Source organism: Leptodactylus fuscus, chromosome 9, assembly GCF_031893055.1.
Source record: "Leptodactylus fuscus isolate aLepFus1 chromosome 9, aLepFus1.hap2, whole genome shotgun sequence".
Lineage (NCBI taxonomy): Eukaryota > Metazoa > Chordata > Amphibia > Anura > Leptodactylidae > Leptodactylus > Leptodactylus fuscus.
Window position 1 is genome coordinate 34,382,138 of NC_134273.1, and position 25,590 is coordinate 34,407,727.

The window sequence follows — 25,590 nt, forward strand, 5'->3', positions numbered from 1 at the left end:
GCCTTAGTATGGATTGCATTTTGGCTATTTGTCATGTATGTGAGACTGTGAGAGACTCTGTTAAAAATTCTGCTGAAAATTGGTGGAGAGAAAAGTCCTGCATGGAGTCTGTGGGACAACGGAGAGCCTGTAACCTGCGGAAACCATTCTAGTCTATTGGGTCCATGGGTAACTGATGTTTTAGCACGCAGGTTCTCTGTTGTTCAGGTCCCATAGTGGATACGAAGGATGGAAGTGTGAACCTAGCCTAAGCCGTTAACACATTTTATACTTTCTCTCATTTTCTAATTTAAACTGATTTTGGCTTTAAATCCTGCACTGAAAAAAAAAAAACCCTGATGAAATCCTGCAGGTGTGAATACAGTCTGTCAGTGGGGTGAATGTTGGCTGCATGTAATCCTAGTAAACTCCAGTCTCCCTTGCCTGTGTCCCTCAGCTTCTTCTTCCTCCAGCAGTGACTGGAGCAGACCCGAGCTGCCTCACATCTCTCCCGCCTTCCTCATCTCCCAGCCCCCAGCTAATGAGCCCAGCCCTTAGCTCCATCATCCCGGGGACAGTATCCCAGCGACTCCCAGTCACCACCAGCGTCTCCCATTCATCACCAGCGTCTCCCAGTAACCACCAGTAGCATCCCGGCGCTGCTGCCATTCAGTGGCAGGCACAGGACCCCGGTGCCCACAGTAAGGAGCTCAGCACACCCCGCCACAGTGTGGGCACCAGCAGGTGCAGGGACCCCTCACTCTGCACACCCGGACTGACAGCGGCAATGGCGGAAATTCGGTGAACCGGCTGCCCCTATACATTACACTGTGGCTACGATGAGTTTGTCTGGCACCGGCATTTAGACGGCGGCGGCGGCACCTGGTACACTGCCTTCTGCATCCCTCCACACAGGCATGTGGCTATAAGACCAGGGGGCTGAGCTCCTCTAACATGGAGCCCCCTGCAGAAAGTCCATGTCGGGCAGCGGAATACCTGAAGGAGCTCAACAAGATCATTGAGACCCAACAGGAGCTTCTGGAGAAGCAGAAGAAGAGGATTGATGAGCTGGAGGAGCAAGTGAGCACCCTGTATAATGAGAAAGCCAGCCTGCAGGAGGAGCACCACAAGCACCTGGTCACCTGCAGGCTACACCAAGCACCCAGCGCCTCCACCTCCCTCAGCTCCATCCAGGAGAACGACAAGTGAGTACCCTCATCCTGATGGAATTTTTACATAGGGGGCGCTGTGACACCTGTTGCTGACAGGTTGCGTTATGGACTAGTTACAAGTTCTGCCTCTAGGGGGCATTGTGTAGGACGCGCGGCTTCTGCTGCTGTGGTGGCTCCATAGTGTGCTGAGGGGATATGGTGGCAGTGTCCTGAGGTAAAATGTGGTCATACATTCTTATTGTACCTCACAAATATCGTGGGGTGTATTGTGGGGCGCTTCCACAGACTCTCATAGCAGGGGTCTAGTCTGTTGCCTACATTTACCGTTATATTGTATTATGTGCGAAAACTGACATTGCCCGCTCCTGAAGAAGACTTTGACTAGCGCGGCTAGAGCTGAGGTAATACCAGGCACCTCCTATAGACAAGTGTGGTGCTGTTTCCGTGAGACGTAATTTTCTTAATGTGGTAATCCCTTTTAATTTGTCGTACATTTGTCTTTTTTTTAGCCCATACTGCGTAAATATATATTCAAGTATGTCGCAAACACGTAGCGTTTCATATTCCTGTATGAGGCGTTAGCAATTCTTTCCAAAATTGGTGCAATACGCTTAGAAATTTTCAGTACCAATTTCTCCTACATACTCATAATACTGAATGGATACACCGCTCGCAGAGAGACTATATATGTGTGTGTGTATATATATATATATATATATATATATATATATATATATATATATATATATATTATGTGTGTGTATACATATATGTAAATATAAATGTGTGTATAAAAAATTGCACTATATATATATATATATATATATATATATATATATATATATATATACAGTGTGTGTGTATGTATGTATATATATGTTTATGGGTAGCTACCTATATGTAGATATGAATATAAATATATAATATATCCATGTAGTATTAGTATTCCTATTGCAGTTCTTATTACTTCGGTACTATTCCGTTATCGGGCCATCAGCAGCGCATTTCAGCACCAGCTTTCGGGACAGCAGTTCAGTTCAGCAGCGGGAATTACAATGACATCCGAGGACTGCTGGCCCGATGCTTGTGCCCAGTAGCCAGTACATCAATGACCCCCCCTCCATCTCCTCCTCCTTCCAGTGCTGCCCCCCAGCTCTCCTTACATCTACCCCGTACCCTCTCCCCGCCACATGACTAAGCCGATGCTGGCCCGATGATAGAGGCCGTGCTTGTGTGTAGTAGGCAGTACATCGATCGATGCCCTCATCCTCCTCTTCCTTCCAGTGCTGCCCCCCAGCTCTTCTTACATCTGCCCCGTACCCTCTCCCTGTAATAGGCCTCACCGTAAATCTTGAGCAATGAATGCTACTAGATAGCCGCCGGACGCTGCAGAAAGTTTGTCCCTCCGGCTCGCTGTAGCTCACCGTTCCTATAGTCGGCGTGTTTCTTGTCAGGGCCTGGATTGAGCCCCGGTGTCTTTCCTTTCGGTCTCGGTACTAGCGCTGAGGTGAGGCCTAGTCGTGTGGCGGGGAGAGGGTACGGGGAAGATGTAAGGAGAGCTGGGGGGCAGCACTGGCAGGAGGAGAAGGATGGGGGAGGGGGGTCATCGATGTACTGGTTACTGGGCACAAGCATCGGGCCAGCAGTCCTCGGATGTCATTGTAATTCCCGCTGCTGAACTGCTGTCCCGAAAGCTGCTGCTGAACTGCGCTGCTGCTGGCCCGATAACGGAATAGTACCATTACTTCTTTACTATATCCATATGTTCGTGTTATCAGCCGTATACAGGAGATGTTGGCTCCAATGTATGTATCCTGCTCTGTGGTAGTATATAAATATATGCTATAGGAATACACTAGCTAGCAATGATGTCATGTGTATACAACATATAGATGGATATGTCACATACAGCATGAGAGGATCTGTGTCCCAGAGCTTACACTCTATCTATTACACCAAATACACGACAAATCTAAATCTTCTCATTACACGTAACACACAGAACAGGATGAGACATAATCTGCGTAAGCAAACATGTCAGGCATGAGGCTGCTGCTTTTTGTCCCTGGCCGATCACAGAGGGTTGAGATTTTTTTTGGGTTAAAGGTTTTCCGATGGTTATTCATAATGATCCCATTATCCTCCCGTTTCTAGCTAAAATCATGCAATTTATCAAGGGAGGCTGAGTATAAAGTGCTTTCTGGAGTTGGGGGATCTGACAGAGGCTGATAAATATCAGTGACGTACAGGGATAACCATTAATTCACCCAGAATTAGAATTATTATCCCGACCATTCATGGAGCGCTGTATAATATGGCTGTGAGGCTGAATGCTCCATTATAGTCGGCGGCTGATATTTCATTCGAACTTGGCATTTGACAGGGACAACTGCAGAGAAAAACTCCTTATTTTCTTAGGTTCTTAAAGAGGACCTTTCATGTCCTGGGGCACATGTGGTTTTGTATACCACTAAAAAGCCGACAGTGCACTAATTTCAGCGCACTATCAGCTTTCACGTAATGTGCCCCGGCACAAGAGATATCAGTGCTGTTACCGATATCTCCCTACTGTCAGAAGGGTGTTCCTGATAGTCTAGCTGGACTGTGAGGAACACCTGCCCCTGAGAGTACTCGTCCATAGCCCTGTACTGTCAGTGGGGGTCTTCCTTACCACCCAGCGATGATGCTAGTCTGTGACGAATGCCACTCCCCCCAGTACTAATCTATGGACAAGTACTGTAAGGGGGGGGAGTTCTTCACAGATTAGCATTTTAGCTGGGCGGTAAGGAACGCCCTCACTGACAGTATAGAGCTATGGACGAGTACTCTCAGGGGCAGGTGTTCCTCACAGTCCAACTAGACTATCAGGAACACCCTTCTGACAGTGGGCAGAGATTGGTAATGGCACCGATATCTCCAGTTCGAGGGCACATAATGGGAAAGCTGACAGTGCTTTCTAGTGGTATATAAAACCGCATGTGCCTGAAGACATGAAAGGTCCTCTTTAAAGGGAGTCTTAAGTACAAATCTCTTTGGTTCCTTCTGTTTTTGTGCCATGCAGATGACGCTAGGTTCACACTAGCGCCCGGAGTCCGTTCTCAGCTTTCCGTCTTCTGCATGCAGAAGACGGAAAGCTGTCAGACCGGGTCCGGCCATGAGCGCCGGTGAGCGTTTTATGCTCTCCGCTGCAAAACCGTTTTTTTTTTTTAAACCGGACACAGAGTACTGCAACCGGTTTCGCGGCGGAGAGCATAAAACGCTCACCGGCGCTCACAGCTGGACATCTTTCAAACCCATTGAAATGAATGGGTTTGAAAGAGTCCTGCACGTTTCCGTCTCCTGCTCAGTTTTGTGCAGGAAATGGAAACCTGCATGAACGGAGACCGGGCTCACATGTGAACGAGCCCTTAGCTGTTAAATGCCGCAGAGGTTTGGCAAATGCTTCAGGTGTTGCTTCCTAAGCCTTACCAACACCCCCCACTTGGTTAGATTGACAGTGCTTTTAGCATTCATGTCACTTAGACCTTCAGCGAATTCTTGCACGTTCACCATTTGCTCCCAGCATGTGTACTATACACTGCCTTCTATGGGTATCAGCCCCCCAAGCATACAGGGCCACTACTGCACGTGGCAGATCATTTGCAGAAAAGGTCTTTTTTTCTAAACTAAAGAGACTCTATTAGGGGAGGGGGTCATCAACCTTTGGCATTACAGCTGTTATAACACTATAACTCTCAGCAAGTTCCATTAATTTCTATCGAAATTCCAAGAATAGCCAAGCATGTTGCATTCTGGGAGTTTCACAACAGCTGGTGTGCTGAAAGTTGCTGGTACCCATATTACAGGGAACAAAGGTTTGCATGCCAAAATTTACAAGTGTCCTACCAAACGCGGAGAAGTGACGTAGGGGCTGGACAGACATAAGACTCCCTGGCGGTGGGTGATACCCACAGCAGGAAGCAAAGCTCACATTATCCAGTACATGCAAAAGATTTTGACAATAAATCTAGTAATGTCGTTGTTAGTATTGTTGTCCATCCAATAGGTGGGAGGTATTGGGCAGGAAAGTGAGCCCCCGAGCACTTGCGGGGCCCCCCTGTGCAACCTGTCAGCTAATCTGCAAAAAAAAGGTATTTTTTCTGCAGTGAAAATGCTTTTTGGGAACCAAAAGTGAACATGTTTTGATGTCTCCCAACATACACTGGGAGTTGTTCAGAAGAGCAAAATTTCCTGACATGTTTCACACTTCAGTTTGTTGTTATAGCTGAGCTGAGCTACTGTTTGCTTCTATCGTTCACGATTTATGGAGCAACCACCGTTGAAGACATGAATATATCTTTTTCTCTGTGGTATCTTATTTGTACCACACATGGTGTAGGAGTGGGCACAGGCGTGGGTGTTTCAATAATTTTTGCTTGTTTTTTTGGGGAATCAGTAACCAACTACATAAGACAGGCAACTATAAGACCTTCATGCTTTTTTAATTGCAGCAATGAGTAGCACTTGTTTCTGTACATGTCACCTCTAATATAATGGCCATCAAATTGGCAATCTCTGAAATAGTAAAAAAGTGCTACTCGACAGAAATGAATGGTAAAATATACTATTCATCTTTGCAATTAAAAAAACATGCAGTTATTGATGGGAAAAAAGCACAGTGTGTACCTAGTGTAATATAATTAACAGGAGAGCTACTTTACATGGTTTTTCCCAGGGAGCTTTGCCTTTAAGACTCCCTACACCAGCTGGATCTCCTTAAGGAGAACCAATATCCATTGAGAACAACCTCAAGAAATACTAGGTGAGTGCTGCAAGTTCTTCTACATTGCTGCAATGATCATAGCATGGAGCAGAGATTTGCCTTCTCTATTAGAGATGGGGTCCATAGGTAAAGGAAGTCCTACTATATTCTAGGTATTGATGCTAGAAAGGCCTGGTGTTTTATTCCCCTCCACTCCATACAGTTTCTTTGGAGGGTTGAGTTTTGTACAGGTTCTTGCCACCCATTAGCCAAAGGGATGAACCACCCACTTCTTTCCATTTATACCATATTTTATACCCTGCTGGTTAGCCTGGACCCCTGTCTTCAAGAACTCCATGGCCTCATCTACCTTTCTCTCCGCATTTTTCATGCAGATGTGGACTGGGCCTTAATTTGCAGCATTTTTCCTCATTTCCTATAACGTTTACATATTACATTACCTGAAAGTGCCACTGAATATGTCGCTGCTATATAAATAATATTTTATTATTTTTATAGGTCAGATTCTCTGGTATTTTTGCTGACTTCTAAACTTCTAAACTATACAGTATTAGGTATTACATGTTTTGTAACTGTGGAATACTTTGGTAAAAATTGGTGCACATTTGTTATGCCTAGGGCAGACCATGCATGATACAGGTTTTTAATGGGAACCAAAGAGAGCTTGAGTCATTCACCACATCAACCCCTTACTAGGTATTACACAATGTACCAGTATTGCTCGCAGAGATCCTTTAATCCTTACTGAGTTGTTTACAAGGACTTGGCACTGGATGCTATTTACCTCTTGTACCCATACAGTGCTGTCTTTGTTGTAATTCGCCAGTTTACTTACATTGTAACCAGGAAGAAAATTTTCATTTCCGATATCTGAGTGGTTGCTATTCAAGCAAGAGCATAGATTTTGCAGAATGAATCAAATTCTACAGTTTTATAGAGATTTGTGTCAGTGGTGGTCTTATCCTACCACCTTATGTATTTTCAGATAGGAAACTCTCAATGCATGTTGCTTTTTGCAGTCTGATCACACTTCTGCTCCCCAAACTCACTTTACAGTACTTGGGTTCAGGGGCTGTAGAGAGAGATGATGTTCTCTTCCATGGAGAATACGTGGGTTCAGGGACTGTACAGATATCTGAGTTTAGAGGTACTTGAGTTTAGCAGCTCTTTCTTAAGACATGCACACCATGCTGGATAGTTTCTTATTCACAGGGTTGTTCACTTGTGATATTGCAGCAAGAAAGGGTTGTCCAAGGGAAGCTCAAAATGGGTTAAAACAAGGGGCAACACGATGGCTCAGTGGTTAGCACTGCAGGCCTGGAGTCCTGGGTTCGAATCCCGCCAGGGACAACACCTGCAAGGAGTTTGTATGTTCTCCCTGTGTTTGCATGGATTTCCTCCCATTCTACAAAGACATACTTAAATGTGAAAAAATGTACATTGTGATCCCTATATGGGGCTCACAATCTACTTTTTTAAAAAAAAAAAAGAAAAAAAAAAAAAAGTACGTACATCATCTATCCCGAGTCAGTCCCGTTCTAGTGCCTAACCCACTAGTCTCTACTTCTGACTGATTTCCTGTCAGCCAGTCAGCAGCTTACGTCAGTGACTTTATGAACCTAATAGTTGATTGAGGGGCAGAGACCACCAGGGACTGAAACTTCATAATGGGATTTGTGGGGTGAGTACTGCTTCCTTTTTTATTGTTAACTATTTCTGAATCTATTTCTAAGTGTTTTTTCTATCCTGGACAATTATTTTTATATGTGTTGCTTTACTGAAGAATGTAACTGCATTTATAGCTTTCTAGGAATAATAACTGAGGAACAACACAATACTCGTACAATAAGACAAATGCTCCAGAATTGAGAAAAGTGTTTACTAAAAGAGACCAGTTAGTAGAGGAGAGAGCTACATGAAAGTGGAGGTGCACTTAAAGTTTTAGAATGGAATTAATATAGTTCTTTATTACGTAATAAAGGCAAATGTGTAAGGGTGCATGCACACTACGTAACGCCGGGCGTGTATGAGAGCCGTACACGCCGGCGTTACAGCAGGGCTGCCGAACACTTCCCATTCACTTCAATGGGAGCGCTCGCAAACGCCGCTGTTACGAGCGCTCCCATTGAAGTGAATGGGAAGTGTTCGGCAGTCTGCCGTAATGCCGGCGTGTACGGCTCTCATACACGCCCGGCGTTACTCAGTGTGCATGCACCCTTAGGGTGCATTCACACTGAGTAAACGCTAGCTTATTTTGTAGAGTAAAATTACACTTGTAAATTTTGCTATCCCATTGACTTCAATGATATTTTTTTACAAGTGTAAAAATACGCCTGTAAAAAATACGCCTGTAAAAAATACGCCTGTAAAAATACGCCTGTAAAATGTCATTGAAGTCAATGGGATAGCACAATTTACAAGTGTAATTTTACTCTACAAAATAAGCTAGCGTTTACTCAGTGTGAATGCACCCTTAGGGTGAATTCACACTGAGTAAACGCTAGCTTATTCTGAACGTAAAACACGTTCAGAATAAGCGGCGTCTAAAGCAGCTCCATTCATTTCTATGGGAGCGGGGATACGAGCGCTCCCCATAGAAATGAATGGGCTGCTTCTTTCACTCCGTGCAGTCCCATTGAAGTGAATGGGGAGTGCCGGCGTGTACGCTCCGGCATGAGCAGAGCTTGCCGTATACGCCGGCACTCCCCATTCACTTCAATGGGACTGCACGGAGTGAAAGAAGCAGCCCATTCATTTCTATGGGGAGCGCTCGTATCCCCGCTCCCATAGAAATGAATGGAGCTGCTTTAGACGCCGCTTATTCTGAACGTGTTTTACGTTCAGAATAAGTTAGCGTTTACTCAGTGTGCATGCACCCTTACACTGTAATAAGGATAATGAGTTTACAGGTACGAGCATGTGATAAACCGTGCTTTATTGACTTACTGTAGTTAGCCAAAGATAAAAGTAGAGATGTTGACTTTGCTTAGGTACTTGGTTTTATTGAAGAATGTTCGATGTATAATGGTTCTTAGATGAGCTCTCATAGCACGTGCCAATGGATTTGTTGCTGGCAGTAAAGCTATTTGACAATTGTGGTTAGTAGAGGACAGGGTGATGGAGTGGCTCTGGTTTCAGTGTGAAGAGAAGGTCTTATTCTGTTTGTTCTATGTAATTATTATTGAGTTTAATAAAACTGGTATAAGAAGACTGGAAACATGAATGAGATTGGTGTTACATTATCCATATAGAACATGACATAAAGCAAAATCTATAGTCTGGAAATCAAATGATAAGATATATCATAATACGTCTAAAATTGTAGGCAAATGAGTGCTCAGGGAAGTGAGAGGGCTTCAGCAATTTTCCTGGCAATGTATGGATCGCTTTTTATGTAAAATCAGATGATATTGCTTTGAAGATCTGTCTTCAGTGATGTTATCTTAGAGGGGCAGAACAAAAAATACCATAACAGAATACTACGGTAAATGTCTGTACTATTTCCAGATCATATCACTACAGCACAGTCAATGCAGTCTTATAAAGAAGGGCTTGTCTAGGTCTCTAAAAAGATAATTTGTCCTAGGTAGGATCATATATATTAGGAGACCATCAAAAATAATGGAAAATGGTGGACACCTTCACGGAGACTTGTCATTGTAGTTCATGGGGTCTGAATATGGGCTTCTACTCCTACAATATGATAGAGCAAAACAACAGAAAGGAAACATCCTGACATAAGTGAGCTCTTGGATTCATGGAGGTATTACTCTGGGCATTGAAGTTAATCGGATGCTTAAAGGGGCCCCAGCACTCAGGTGGGCACTGCAGCCTCCCCCCCCCAACCAGCTGATCGGCTGGAGTACCAGGACTCAGACTTCCAATGATCTAATAGTCCATCATTTTTTAAATACCTAGATAACCCCTTTAAGTAATGGAACACAAGTCCAACACTTAAAGTCCAGATCCTATTACATATTGTAATTATTCTGTGGATTAACCATTTCACTGCCAAGCACATATAACAATACATCACTCCCACAACTAGTATACAGTCACTAGAGATTTGCTTTACATCACATGAATGGGAACTGCATAAAACTGTATTTCTCTTGGGGTGGCGCTGCAGGGAAGAAGGACATTTGTTTCTACGTTCCCCCACAGATCAGGTGACCCTTCTAATGAAAAGGGATCTGTCCATAGTTTGTGCAATAGTCCTAGATATTGGCCACATGAAGCACAGAGGCTTCAAGGTTTTTAGGCAAAACCAATTGATATACATCATGGGTTTTAGTACAGGGCAAGTGTATTTAATAAAACTAATTGATTTTACATGGTCTAATGCTCTGTGTAGGGTATGGTACAGCATCTATAATGCCTAGAGAGTATGTGCGTCATTACACAGAGGTGCTATGAGATGGGTCTCTGGCTTTAATACTGCTGCTCTTTACAATTTGCAATAAAGTTGTTTGTTAAATACTATCCGTTTCCTTATTTGTCTTCCTTGCTCTAACAACGTTTATAACTTGCAGTATACTGTAACTGGAAGGTACGGTGAAGGAAGAGATAAAGAGTTCCTTATAATATTGCCATAAGTGCCTGTGGTCTCCGGTGGTCCTGAGGCTGAGGGATTGTCTGATACTGTATATTGTGCAGTTATTATTTTAGTTGCCATGGCAATCTGGTTCTTGCACAGAAAGTTGTAAAGGTGATATTGAGTTCTGTCATAACCACAGTTCTTTCCACACACAGCCATAATTCCCATGTTCACTATAAAAGGTCCCAAACATCTGATAGATACATTATAAAAATTGTCACTTTTTACTTTTGTAATGCTTCGTTTTACAAAAGGATATTCTAAGGCTGTAGCCTAGAACTGGAGAGGTGCATAGGAGGGCGACCACAATATAATTAAGGGGGTAGGTGCATTAGAGTATAAAGACAGGTTATCAGACTTGAGGTTGTTCAAACGATTTGGGGGAGACCTAATAATGATGTACATACGTATGAATGGAAAGTACAGAGACCTTTCCAATGATCTCTTTATACTGAGGCATGTAACTGTATGAGAGCATTATCCTCCTCAGACCCAGAAGTCTTATAATAGAGTTATTTTATGTTCAATGTAAAAATATAATAGAATACTGGGGAAAGCATTAGCTTGTGTGGTGGGGCATCAGGAAGCGCATTCTATTGAGTCGGTGGCTCCTAGGGAGAGCGTTAGATTGGATGGGGCTCCTAAGGGTCATTATACTGTGTGAGAGGGCCTCTAGGAATCGTTATACTGTGTGAGGGGCGACTGCTAAGCGTTATACTCTGTGTGGCTTTATACAGTTTGGCAACTAAAAATATGTTTTGGCTCCTAAATTTTTCAGTCTAGGAACCAATAGTTTTTGTTTTGTTTTTAATTTGGAGCATAGAGTTGTATATGTGACTGATGGTCCAGATTTCTAATTAGTCCTATAAGCCTGATGATTATCCCAGATTGATGTTACAGGGATTTCTATATTGACCGCCACCTTAGATAGTCATCAGAAAACATCTCAGAGACAATCTCATTAGAAGGATTGTCATGCATATGGTTCTGGGTTTTGCCACCTAGTCACAGACAGGTTTGGGGTTTATTTTCCCCACCGGACACTTTTGATGACACTTTTTGTGTGCAAAAACAGTTGAGAAGAATGGAGTCCCGCAATTATGGTCACCACTCCACCAATCCCACTCCCTCCAAGGGCTCTTCTTGACACATATCTTTGGATCTTTATGTTCAACTAGCCAATTTTGACCAACCCTTTTTAGGTCATAGGGTTTTATTTCCTATGAATTGTCTACTCGGACGCCCCCTACTTGTACATTATTAGGAAACAGTGTGCATAGGATCTACACATATCTTGTAGACTTTATTAATAGTTTGTGCTATTTTCCAGTCATTTCATTGTGAGCAGAGAACCTTGTCACCAGTCCTGCTTTTGTGTAACCTGTATGCCGTATGCCTCTTTTGCACCTGGAGGTGTCTTTTTGTGGGTGTTTTTATGTACACTGAGCTTGGCATTACGTGTTGTGCAGAAATCTAGAGGTACTTGCAGAAATCTAAGTGCTTCATGTTCAAAAGAAAAATTGCACTTTGCTTCTCCTCCGTGGCTCCTCTGAAAATACATTTATACAGTTGAAAGGTCTCTTAGTGTTCCTAGTCTGAAAGAATATACAGGTACATTTCATTTCTGAGATGAGCGCTCTTATATTGGCTTTCTTAACTACAGATGTGTTGAAGACTTGATAGATCATGTAATGTTCATCACAACACAATACGTGAAGCAAGGTATTGGACCGGGTATTTCAGACTGCAGGAGCCAATGTTATTTCTGTTAGCTGGCAAATAACGACAGAAAATGACCTTAAAGGTGGCCTGTCAGCAGTTTTTACTCATCAGAACAGCTGGCAATGCTATATAAATGATGGAGACAGCAGCAACAACATAACGCGGTGATGGTCAATTAAGCTGAATGACTGAGGTCACTGCTAATATTTATTTACAAAGATCAATGGTTAGTTTGTAAACTTTACAGATCTCTGTACTTCACTCAGAATCTCTTGTATGTAATTCCAGCTTAGGGTTAGTTCACACGTTGGCCGTCCGCGCAGGTTTTGACACAGAGAGAGACGCGGCGATCCGCGTCTCTCTCTGGTCGAAACCCTCCTGCCGCGACCATCGCGGTCGCGGCTTTCCCCTCCTATGTCGGCTCAAATGAATGAGCCGACATAGGAGGGTGCTGCCGCTAGGCGGAAGCCGTGGCCCGGCGCGCCGCGGCTTCTGCCTGAAGATAGGACATGTCGCTTCTTTTCTCCGCTAGCAGCAGCCCGCCGCTAGTGGAAAAAAGAAGCCCAGCGGTCTGCATAGACCGCCATTGCAAAGGGGCAGATTTTGAAGCGAAATCCGCTGTCAAAATCCGCCCCTTTGCCCACGTGTGAACGAGCTCTTAAAGAGGTTTTTCAGGGAAAAAATATTGATGAGCTATCCTAAACATAGAGTGTTAATATCAGATCTGTGGGTATCTGGCATAACAGCACCCCTACCGATCAGCTGTTCTCAGCAGCTGATACACAGAGAATGAAACAGGATGCCAACAGCTCCATTCTCTTTGTAGTGGTGGAACTGAGTCACTACAGATTACATCCCATTCAGATAAATGGGAGTTGATCTGCAGTACCTGGTTTGGCCACTATATATAGATGGAGAATAGAGTTGTCAGTTTCCTATTTAAGGGTGCATGCACACTACGTAACGCCGGGTGTGTATGAGAGCCGTACACGCCGGCATTACGGCAGACTGCCGAACACTTCCCATTCACTTCAATGGGAGCGCTTGTAACAGCGGCGTTTACGAGCGCTCCCATTGAAGTGAATGGGAAGTGTTCGGCAGTCTGCCGTAATGCCGGCGTGTACGGCTCTCATACACGCCCGGCGTTACGTAGTGTGCATGCACCCTAATTCGGTGTGTCACAGCTACTGAGAACAGCTGAACAGTGGGGGTGCTGCAAGATAGACCTCCATTAATCTGGCATTGATGCCTTATCCTTAGGGTAGGTCATAAATATTTTTAGCCTAGAAAACCTCATTAAGACTAAGGAGCCAGTTTTGCAGTCCTGCAAAAAAGCACTGCGGGGAAAACCGTGGCGGCAACGCATCGTGGTTCTTCTCATAGCACTTTAGACAGAAAGATTACAGAGGTTTCCTCTGCAGACTTTCTGTTTCAATTATACCTATGGAGAAACCACAAGGTGTAATTGACATGTTGCGATTTCCAAAACCACAGTTTTTACCATCAAAGTTAGCATGAGATTCCATAGAATCCTATCCACTTTGCCCTGACTGTAACACTGCGATTTGTTTTCCCGTGTGGGGCCCTGGTCTAAATTGTGACTGTATTACAGTTTATTTTTAGTTATTTGAGCAACTGAGACTTATTGTTAGGGGTCATAAAATCCCTTTAAGCTAAGGCCACAAATTGCATAAATGCTGCATTTTGCTGCAGGGTTTTGATCCAAAGCCAGTAGTGAGTGTCGCAGAAGGGAGAAGTATAAAATCTTTCTTTATATTTCCCATTCCTTTAAAAGCCACTTTTGGCTTTGGCTCAAAAATCTATAGCAAAATCTGCAACAAAATAACAGTTTTTCTGCAACATGTGGAGTCAGCGTCCGCAAGTTGCATACAGAAGAGGCTGTGCTAGATGAAAAGAGCAGACGCTCAGACCACAACTTCATCACAGATGTTCTCCTTTTTGACAAGAAAATTAGTGATGCTGAAAATTCACAACATTTGGTCACATTTTCTTCCTTTATTACCCTGTTTTTTTTTAATTTCCAAACTGTCACAATTTCATATGCCACTGAAAGATATTCACAGCAGTATCATCTTATATCACTCGGACAGGCAAAAGGGCAGCTAAATGATCCTTTAGTGATTGAATTCTGCCAAGAGCTGCGTCAATCTTAACTTTCAGGAACCCTGTGAGTAGGACTTTGCAGGTTTGAATAGGAACTGGTTTTTAATAAAGCAAACATATAAGAAAATAGACCAAGTGATGTTTTTTATTGTGTCATTCATACTTATTGTGCAGTAGACTGAATACCGTACTTCTTTTCTGTCTTATTTGTGGATTGATCACAATGCTTATGATTTGCCATGTAACATAAGTCACTGACATATCATTGTTATAGACTGTGATCTATGCTCATAGCTGAGTTTTGTAAGGACAATACGGTATGTTGTTTTTTTCCGTTCTTATTCCTAGCACATAATCTTGTCAGAAATGTGCTGAAACTTGAATTCACACAACATTATATTTTTGTTTGCCATTTTTTTTTTCTTGAGTGCATCTTCGTCTTCGCTGGTTCACACAGTGTCTAATCCATTCGCTGTGGGACGTAGAAGGCTGAGGGTATTTGCAATGCTGCTGCTACCGCTAGACAGGTCACAGTGTAACCCACACGAGATATCTTCACACTGTAACATGGAGCATGAAATGATACAAATCAGCACGTGTAGACAGCAGAGGGAGCCGTGCTTTCTAACACTAGAAATCTTGGTATGTAAAAAGCTCTAGTATTTCTGTGAGGTTCATTACCGATGGTGGCATTTCATGGAGCTCTGCAGGAAAAGGATTGTTTAAATACAGCAGAAAGCAATGAGGCATGGGTTAGCAACTGGATGATGCAGGTTATTTAAGTAGATATCTAAGGGTGCTAACATATATGGCAGGATTTGTTGCAGAAATGTATGCAACAGAAAATCAGTTCAATTCATCTGAATAGGGTTGTTTTGGTGCAGGCAGTTCTGCAGGTTCCATCCTGATGAAAGGGATAATCGTAAAAACTTCTGCAACAAAATCTGCGGCATAAGAAGGCACCCAAAGAACTTCCAAAGGACTCAATTTCCTATCTATTTTCCAGTCTTTCGTCTTTCCGCCACCAGTGTCTTGTGTTTCAGTTTCTGGGGCTCAGCCATGCAATCTGTGATAAGCAGAGCAGAGTGCTTACTGTTTTTGCTCCCTGCTTAGTTCTCTATCTCCCGTTGAATACAATGGGGGCAGTTTCAGGATGGCATTTGAAGCTGATTTTGAGTTGCAATCTGAATTCAGCTTCAAATTCCACTGTGTGAACTTAGCCTAAAGCCTCATGCTTACCACTGAATTTTGTCTGCAATTGTGGATAAAAGTATGGGCCCATACACTTCTATGGGCCCATACACTTCTATGGGCCCATACACTTCTATGGGCCCATACACTTCTATGGGCCCAAACACATAGCTGGAGCAGGAGTTATACCTGTCCAAATTAGCGCCCCAGCCCATTCAATAGAATAGATGGGTCAGTGAAGACCTTAGCAGACTCCTGGATAGCAGTCTCCGGATCAGTTTTCACTGATCCGCAGACTGCACACAATTGTGTGCATGAAATCTAAGGAGAGAAACAAAAAGTTGCAGAATCAAAGAGACAGAACACATGGTTTTGCTGCAATCTTCGTTTTAGACCTCATGCAAAATTCCGTTTTATGGCTCAGTTTTTTCTTTCTAATAGGACATCCACAGTGGAACTGTGTGGTACCTTTAAGATTTGTTTCCATGGTCAGTTGTGTTTTTGGATCTTATTTTTGCTGCAAATTTACAGTTTGATATGCTTCAAAGCCCCATTAGTGGGGCTGATCTCTGTGTTGTAACCTACAATGGTTTCTATTCATAGTCTACTTCAGTAACTGACTTGTACCTACCTGTTCCCATGTCTATGTCCTTTTTCTGCAAAACTAAATACTAATACTAATTACAAAAAAAGTATACTAAAATGGACCTCCCAGGAGGGTATACTGTGAGTGTGATATTACCAAAGGTCTTGGAAGTTATTTTGTAAAGCTGCATCAGCTTCTGCTGCTAACAAGTAAGGTAATAGGGGTTTGGTGACATCACTGTTACAGGGGCAGTATGTGAGATAGGGGGCAGATTTTGTGAGAAGCTGAAGAATAGGGAGGCATTTTGACAGTAGAGGTAAGCCAAAAGAATTTAGATTGGAGATGAATTTGATGTCACATGGTAATTCTCAATAGAGTCAGCAGGCAGCAGAGAGAGACCTCCTCCTAGCACAGCAACCTCTGCTAGAAGAAAGAGGTCATGCTGTTTTCTGTGACTTATAGAAGAAGGTGAAAAGCAGTGAGTAGACATCTATTGCTATTTAGGAGACAGTCTTTCAACATATTGAGTATAATAAAAATTGCCAGGTGTTTATCAATACATAGAGACAATACATCTGTGACAGATGAAATTTCCATTTTGGCCATTGCAGTAATTTACTGGAGTCACCTAAAGTGTTGTTATTATTGTATTATAAAATCTCATCATTCATGCAATTTTTTTTGCCTTTAATTTGTTATATTTGTTTTTTGTTAACTACAGGTGAGGAAAAGAGTATATAGACTATTTACTGCATATGCATGTTTTCAGCTAGATAGTATAGCAGCTTTAACTCCTAGTGCATTTTATACAGGTTTTATAGCAGTCTGTGTTATTAGAGACATTTATCATGAGCCACACAATCTTAAAAAGGATTTTGGAACTTTCTTACATTGCTAAAAAGCTATTCCTGCAGTATTGATTGTTCTGCTCAGCGCTGCCTTGCAAACCGTCCTTGAAATTATGTTTACCTGTATCAGTACAGTAATTCCAGCCTCAATACATAATTTTACCATTACAATGCTATAAAATTAAAAACGAGTAACACTTTACCAACCTTGTGCTGTTCCAGTGATGACACTTTGCAAATTTTTCGCATTGGGACAGTTGCAGTCAATTGTTGTCTATAGCGATGACCTCAGGGGTATCGACATGTCACTGCTACAGCCAGTAATATTGGCTGCTGTGATCACATATCAATATGTCACACTGGTGCCTGGGAAATAGGCTCAGCAATGGGCCAAGGAAGCATTGGTACAGGAACAGGAAGGAATTTGCAATGTTTACAATGTTTTTATTTTATACTGCTATTAGCTCTTTGTAACATAAAAAAATTTTTTGGTTTGGCTATCCCGTTGAGGCCAGGGACCCAAGTGGTGTAAACACCATGGAAAAACATGGCATTTTACATTCACAGCAATCCCATCCCCACTTTGCAGAAAATACACACAGTGGAAACACTGTGATTTCCAAAATAGTTGCCTATAAACCTATATGTCACAGAGCTCAGCTTCTCTCCTCTAACATACAATCCTATATATCACAGAGCTCAGCTTCTCTCCTCTATCATATAACCCTATATATCACAGAGCTCAGCTTCTCTCCTCTATCATATAACCCTATATATCACAGAGCTCAGCTTCTCTCCTCTATCATATAACCCTATATATCACAGAGCTCAGCTTCTCTCTTCTATCATATAACATTATATATCACAGAGCTCAGCTTCTTTCCTCTATCATATAACCCAATATATCACAGAGCTCAGCTTCTTTCTCTATCATATAAATCTATGTATCACAGAGTTCAGCTTCTTTCTCTATCATATAAGCCTATATCAGAGCTCAGCTTCTCTCCTCTATCATATAACCCTATATATCACAGAGCTCAGCTTCTCTCCTCTATTATGTAACCCTATATATCACAGAGCTCAGCTTCTTTCTCTATCATATAAATCTATATATCACAGAGCTCAGCTTCTCGTCTTCTGCCATATATTCACATAGTTAATCACCTGACAGGTTCTCTTTAATGATTAAACACTGCTTACTGGCGATTCTCTGGTTTAATGACTATATAACTGCAGTGTTTCTCTGTATCTATAGCTGACACAGCAGCCTCATTGAAGAAGGACAGTAACAAGCTTTCACAATTACAATCAGTGCTTATCCGGTTGTAGTTTCCGGCTCTGCCCTTATGATGCTCATGTGATTGCTACCGTGTGTTCACTTAGCACGGTGGATACTGTATATCTTATAAGACACAGTGGTAACACTTCTTAATTCTCTCTGACAGCACACTTGCACTTTGTACTCCGTATTAAACAGTTTAGAAGAGTTAAAGTCATTAAGACTAAAAGTAATGGACTGAAGAATAACTCTAGGATGTTTCTCTAGTTTGTATTACATCTTGTACAGAGTCATAATATGGCACCCACAGAAGTGCCTAAGGCCTTACTGTACCTTGTATGCTTTTGATTTATTATAGTGGCATACACTTTCAACAGAAAGTTCGCAGAGTTTTCCTCTGCGGACTTTCTGTTACTATTATATCTATGGGAAAGCCGCCGGTGTTTCCATAGATATAATTGACATGCTGCGATTTGCAAAGCCGCAATGGCTTTGCAAATCGCAGCGTGTCCACACTGCGTTTTTTTTCCGCAAAGTGGGGATGGGATTCGCATGAATCCCATCCCCTTTGTGTGTATTGTAAAAAGCCACGATTTTTTCCGCAGCGTCTCCGCTACGGGCAAATCGTGGCGTTTACATCACATGGGGCCCCAGCCTTATCCTGTTTGAGGTATTCTTCAAGCATCTCCAAGATACAGTACTTGGAGTTATTGCTGCTACTGAGCTGGACTCTCTTTGCCTATGGTATCCCCTCCTGCTGTGTGTATTAGGTGTTAGTATAGTCATTGTTTTTTAGTTTTTTTTTGTGTTCCTGCAGTCCCAAGTAAGCTTTTGTTTTGGCAGAAATAGACAGAACAGCCAAAAGCACGGCACAAAAAGATGAGCTTCTGACCCAGCGAATAATTTTTTTTATGGGTAAACCTTGCAAAATTTGCCATATTTAGAATGAATTTTCTGTGCTTATAACTTGTGCTGTATCTTGTATCCGGCTATACTCCCTAGCTGAATGTTAAATGAATGTCATTGTTATCTCCTTACAAAAAAAAAAAAAAAGTCTAATCCTTATCGAATTGTATAGACTCACAGTGGTTATTACTACAGTATATAATATAGACAGTGGCATTTCTGTTGTTAAGATGGAACATTAAAAAGTAAAATGAGTTTTTATTCTGCATTGGCTTCCTTTTGGTTATTCACTTTAGCTCCAACATTTTTCATCCTCACCACTCACATTAGTCCTTGCCCCAATTGGGCTCAAAGTCTAAGGCAGTATTCACATGACCATGTTGATTTACGGTCCATTACTTTCAATGGGAGAATTGGATTTATGAGAACGGAGCCGTGTTTCTAATCTGTCAAAAAGTAAATCATGCTCTAATTCTTCACAGATCACAGACAGCACTTGCCTGTCAACATCAGTAGTGTAAATAGAGCCTGATGTTTTCTTAGGGCAAAGTTTTTAGAATTCCAGTTAAACTACCAGTATGGTTTTTGGAGTACACATACAAATACAATGGAACATTCATACTCCATTTGTGGTCATTTAGTGAAAGTGCCCTATGTGAATGGGTGCCAGGGCTAGGCAGTCAATAGGCCAATTCACTGACTCTAACTAATCTATTTTTCCCAGTCTCAGATTCCTTTATTAAAGTCATATGAAAGTAAGCTAGCAGTTACCCGCGACTTCATCGGGGGGTTGGCGGTGGCGCTGAACCGCTTATATATTTCTTGTTCTCCCATGTCTGCCCCCAGTTTCTTGTCCCCCCATATCTCTGCCCCCAGTTTCTTGTCCCCCCTTTCATCGGCCCCCAGTTTCTTTTTTTTCTTTTTCTTTTTTAAATGTAGATTGTGAGCCCCACATAGAGCTCACAATGTACATTTTTCCCTATCAGTATGTCTTTGGAATATGGGATGGAAATCCATGCAAACACGGGGAGAACATACAAACTCCTTGCAGATGGTTTGTTGCCCTTGGCGGGATTTGAACACCAGGACTCCAGTGCTGCAAGGCTGCAGTGCTAACCACTGAGCCACCGTGTGGCCCCAGGCCCCCAGTTGCTTGTCCCCCCATCTCTGCCCCCAGTTGCTTGTCCCCCCATCTCTGCCCCCAGTTTCTTGTCCCCCTTTCATCTGACCCCAGTGTCTTGTTCCCCCTCAATCTCTGCCCCTAGTTTGTTGTCCCCCCATCTCTGCCTCCAGGTGCTTGTCCCCCCCCTTCATCTGCCAGCAGTTTCTTGTCCCCCCTTCATCTGCACCCAGTTTCTTGTTCCCCCATCTCTGCTCCCAGCCTCATGCCCCCCCCCCCACATCATCCCCAGTGTAGTTGGACTCACCTTGCCACGCTCTCCCGTCACTCTCTCCGCTCGCTTGCTGCACATCAGTGTCGAGCGGCTGGCTGCGTGTGGTGTATAGGAGGCAGAGAGAGGGCGTCAGGTTGCTATGACAACCGGAGCCTCGTTCTGCCTCCCTGGCCTGTCAGGCGTGCGCTTGTATTGCAGCCTAGGCAGGTAGACTGCAATCCAGGCGCTGTTATCATACAGTGCATTGCCGAATACCGGCTCCTGTACTGCAGGGTACCTGCCACACGCAGCCAGCCGCCGGACACCTATGTGCATCGAGCGAGCGGAGAGAGCGTCGGGGGAGCGTGGCACGGTGAGTCCAACTACACTGGGGCCAATGAAGGGGGGGAATGTGGTGCCCCCCGACACCCCCTCCCGGGACACCCCAACCCCGCTGCACTTACCTGTGGGATATCGAATGCAGCAGCTTCCTCCGTTCGAGAGCTGTGTAGGTGGGCTGGGACTGCTGCGGCGCCGGGACCATGTGGGCTGCCTCCATCTTCCTCAGTGTTTGCCTGCTGAATCGGCACGCCCACCTTCAGCCCCAACCTATGGTGCCGCAGCCCTGGCTCCAGAGCCCGCCCACAGCCTGCCATGCACCAATAAGAGGTGCGTGCACAGACCCGCGCTGGCAGAATGCCAGCTGCTGCAGCCAAGCCGGAGGATTGTTTGGAGGGTCACGGTGGCGATTTGGGGTGAGTGACCCAATATTTAAAGTAGCCTACTACCTTTTCCTGGCAAATATGCGTGTGTGTGTGTGTGTGAAATTTCCCCAAAATCCATTCAGCCGTTTGGCTGTGATTGAGGAACAAACATCCAAACACACAAACCCGCAAACATCCAAACTCACAAACTTTCACCTTTATAATATTAATAGGATATACAACAAGCTTTACATCAAATTAGATATACAATATCATTTGTATCATTTTGTTTTGAAGTTGGAGTCAGATTTGCTTAAGTTTTTTGACTCCAAGTCCATCCAAAATTGTTCTCGACTTTAGCTCCACAGCCCTTGTGGATACTCCTGTATGACTTATATATGACTGACCCATGACTCATCTATGTGACTGACTGAACTCACTGCTGTACTTACAAGTGAGTATAGCAGTGGTCAAACAAATCACTCAGGGACACCTATCCACTATCTGGCTTTTTCCCACCCACCTTGGCTTCACTGACAGATTTCTCCTTATTTTCATATAGGAAATGGAACTGTCATTCACAAGAGTAGAGTCGGAGTTGGGCCAGCTTTGGATGTAGTTAAAGTCAGAATCTGTAAAGTTTTTCCAACTGTTGCTTCTAAATAAAATGATTAGTTATTTTGTTATATTACATTATTATTAGAGATGAGCGAGTACTGTTCGGATCAGCCGATCCGAACAGCACGCTCCATAGAAATGAATGGATGCACCTACTCGCTCATCTCTAACTATTATCAATATTGTTTGATTAATAAGATGTATAGTTTGGTGCAGATTTACTTAGTAATTCAATCCTTAGATTTTTTTTGTGTATTAGGGGAGCTTTACTGCATCTGTCTGACCATAGCTGTCTGCCATTTATGTTGTTCAATTTTGTTTTAATCTCCATTTGGATTTTACTCTTGATGCTGTAGAAGTGATGTATAAGGTGGTTCCTCAGTCTCTCTGAAGTTCTATAACACAAGTTTTGTGCATAGTGAGTATTGTAGGTATATGAGATGGGGTTTGTGAGCCTGAGTCCTTTAGGAATTAATTTCTCTTTTTTTCCATTTAGATAGGAAAAAGATGTCGCTGTCCAGTTGTGCCCATTTCTTCAGAAGTGTCTTTAGGTCCTTAAAATTCCGGTAGATTCTGCTATCCTCCATTTGGTATAAGGAAAATGTTTGTTTTTGTACCGTGTTAGCCAGTGGACATAACCTTATGCCATTTATGTGTCAGAGTTGGTGCTTTGTGATACCGACTCCAAAGTTGTGAAAGAAGCTGGAGGGAGCTGCCCAGTGAACACTTTCTCGCCTGCCCAGTTTTCTCTGAAGTCCTGCCACATGTAAAACATAGTTCATTGTAATGAAGGAGCCTGTCAGGATGGCATCCTGTATGTGGTTACGGCAGCAAGAGTGTAATGACAGGTTCCTCTTTAACATTATTCCTCAACAGGCAAATTCTGTATACTAGTCATCATTGAATAATCTATAATCGGTTTTATGACTGGCAACATTACTGAAGATGCATTTGGTTTATGGATTTTATGTATAATTTACTGATTAATTCTTGCCCTGGGCTAAACAACAGAAATGCATCAACTACTTAAATAATAATAACTCTACAACTCCTTGTCAAAAGATGATATTAATACCGAAGAAGCAAAAAGATCTAAACTCTGTGTAATTTGTAACTTAACTTTTCACTTGTACATAATTTATTGGGGATTCTCCAGTCAAGCGATGTGATGCAATTTATTGTGACGCGTGTAATAATAAAACCTTTCTGTTGTTTTCTTTCATAGTTTGAGGCCTGAGGTGGCTGAAGCCAAGTCTGTGAAATCCTTTAAGTGGATTTGGTCTCGGGATGATAATTAATCTGGGATATTTATGGAAGGGAATTTAGCTTTCCAGGGTATACCATTAAGATATTACACTTCTGCTTCCTCCTAAATCGTTTCATCTGAAAACAACAGTGCGAGAGGGAAGTAGTTTATCAAATCTCCATCGTAGCTCTATACGAAAATTCTGAATTGTCCTGTCTCTGGGGGTTTATTTATGGTGACTATTTTCAGCCAGGATTAAAGGCTGATACCTTAAACATACTGTACACGCATAGGACTAGTTATAGAGATGCTAGGCTATTGGTTCAGAAAATTGGTGGAATGCCATGTATGGTATATATGCTATATAGGAATATCCATTTAAGCAATGCTTTACTCTTCTAAAAATATATTGCAAATTGCAGCTTCACTATTTAATAAAGTATAATATTGCTTTATTGAAATTTGTCACTTTTTCAGTTTTTATTTTATGACTTGTAGATGTTGTCATTCTGTTTTCTATACATGATTATGGGGTCGGCCATCTTGCCTGAACCTCTCCTCTTCTCTGCTAACAGCATTCAGTGATACGCTTTACAGCATAGTCATAGCCATAGGCAGCTATAGTCTGGAGCTGACTCATTGAATTCTGTGGGAGAGGTTTCTTGGTGTGCTCTTTGCAGGGAGGAGAAGTAGATAGAAGTAGATTTATTAAATTGTTATGTCTTGTCCGTAGTGGATGTAATGATAGGTCAGTGGTGTTATCTATAGAGGTGCTGTGTTCTTGGTGATGTAAAAGGCTTTGTAGGTGACTGCTGCAAAGAAAGCCCTTACATAATTGGCAAGTGTCAGTTTTTTATTAGATGTAGTGTGCAAAGAGAAAATTGCAGGATGTAGTACATAGATGGTGACTTGGAATGAAAAAAAAATATAAAAAAATGTGTTTAACATAAAAACCTTGAAGATTTATGATGATGACCATTACTCATGCCAGTGTACATAGCCTTGTTGCTGATGGAGGTTGCACCCCCATTATGGTGAGGTGCATGCCTCCTTAAAAATGAGGCGCACCCTCTGCTAGGCTATGCGTATTGAAAGAATTTCCCCTATCATTTACACCAGATTTGTAAATAATGATGTAAATGATTCATGAATGATGATTACCGTAGTTTGATGGCCCTGCCTGCCCTCACCATGCCCCTTTTTTGTGGAAGTGGCAAAAGGTGGCACAGAAAAAAATAATTGTGAATTTCTATTCTTTGTATGCCAGACAACTGGCATAATAAATGTACCTTTATGTTAAAACAAACAAACAAACAAAAAAAAGTAATTTCTTGTGACTCCTTCACAAATTTTTTTACTGGAATATTAGAAATTGGCATATGGGGTTGATAATACTATTACCCCTTAGGCTGCACGGATTCTCTGATTTCACATTTTTCTTTTGGGGATTGTCTGACATTATGATCGCTATTTATTACATTTTTTTGTGGGAGGGGAAATGACAAAAAAATGGCAAATTGTGTCTTTTGATCTTTTTTTCCAACTACACTGGTCACTATTTGGGATGAATATTATTACATTTTAATAGTTCAGGCATTTTTGGATGTGGGGAGGCCTTGTTTATATTAAAGGGGTTGTCTGGGATAAAAGGTAATTCCTACACTAATCTAAACACCCTCCCCCCACCTTCTTTCTAAATTGCATAATTTATCAAAAAATGTATATCCGTTGATGTTCTATTTCCCCGTTTCAGGAAACAGAACGTCACTAATATTCCCCCCTCCACCAGATCATACTTGCCTATCTTCCTTTCAGACTTTTCTCCTGTGGGACGGCTAAGTATGGGTAAGGATGATGGGGTGGGGGAGTGGGCTGAGTTAGTTGGGAAGAGCTAGAAGTGGGTGGAATAGCTAGAGAGATAAGGATGGGATGTGAGAGGGAGGAGAAGGTAGTGAGAGGGAGGTACCATGATGCATTAGCTAAGACAGCAGGTAGCAGCACCATGTAAACAAATGTAGAAGATGCCAGGAGCTCCTAGAGAAACACAGAAATCACTCAAAACACTGCTAAAGGTATTTGGGTGCACTTATTAACCCTTTAATAGCACTAACAGGTCTTTTTAAAATACAGAACATCTTGCTTTGTTAGCAATTGGGGAAGTGGGAAGTATAGTTCACTTGTGAAAATGGGATCTAAGAGGGAGAATGTCATGTTGTTGGTAGTGAGGGGTGTTGTGGTGTCAAGCAGCACCTTAACGTTTTTTCGTTTCTATTCCTTTTGTAGTTTACATTGATACATTGAGTATATAAGGTGTCCATTTCAGTGGGTATATGCACTACACTGTTTTTCACCTGCGGTATACATAAAGAACCCAGGAAAGCTTAAAGAGGACCTTTCACCATTTTTCCCACAGGCAGTTCTATATACTGCCGGAAAGCTGAGTTCAGCACACTGTCGGCTTTCCCGATCTGTGCCCGGTGTGA

At 42.5% G+C, this 25,590-nt stretch overlaps 1 protein-coding gene across 8 annotated transcripts in view; it reads left to right on the forward strand.

Annotated features, from left to right (window-relative positions):
- The first annotated feature begins 476 nt into the window (after positions 1-476).
- IQSEC1 (IQ motif and Sec7 domain ArfGEF 1) overlaps positions 477-25,590 on the forward strand; it is a 468,208-nt gene continuing 443,094 nt past the window's right edge. For 3 of the 8 annotated variants that reach the window (XR_012717459.1, XM_075286934.1, XM_075286933.1), the window contains exon 1: positions 477-1,184. Coding sequence is in view for 7 of the 8 variants with exons in the window: in XM_075286934.1 (XP_075143035.1) it covers positions 934-1,184 (251 nt within the window). In the remaining variant the exon portion in view is untranslated. The remainder of the gene's footprint in view (positions 1,185-25,590) is intronic. The other 5 variants (XM_075286922.1, XM_075286925.1, XM_075286927.1 and 2 more) reach the window with 2 other exon arrangements.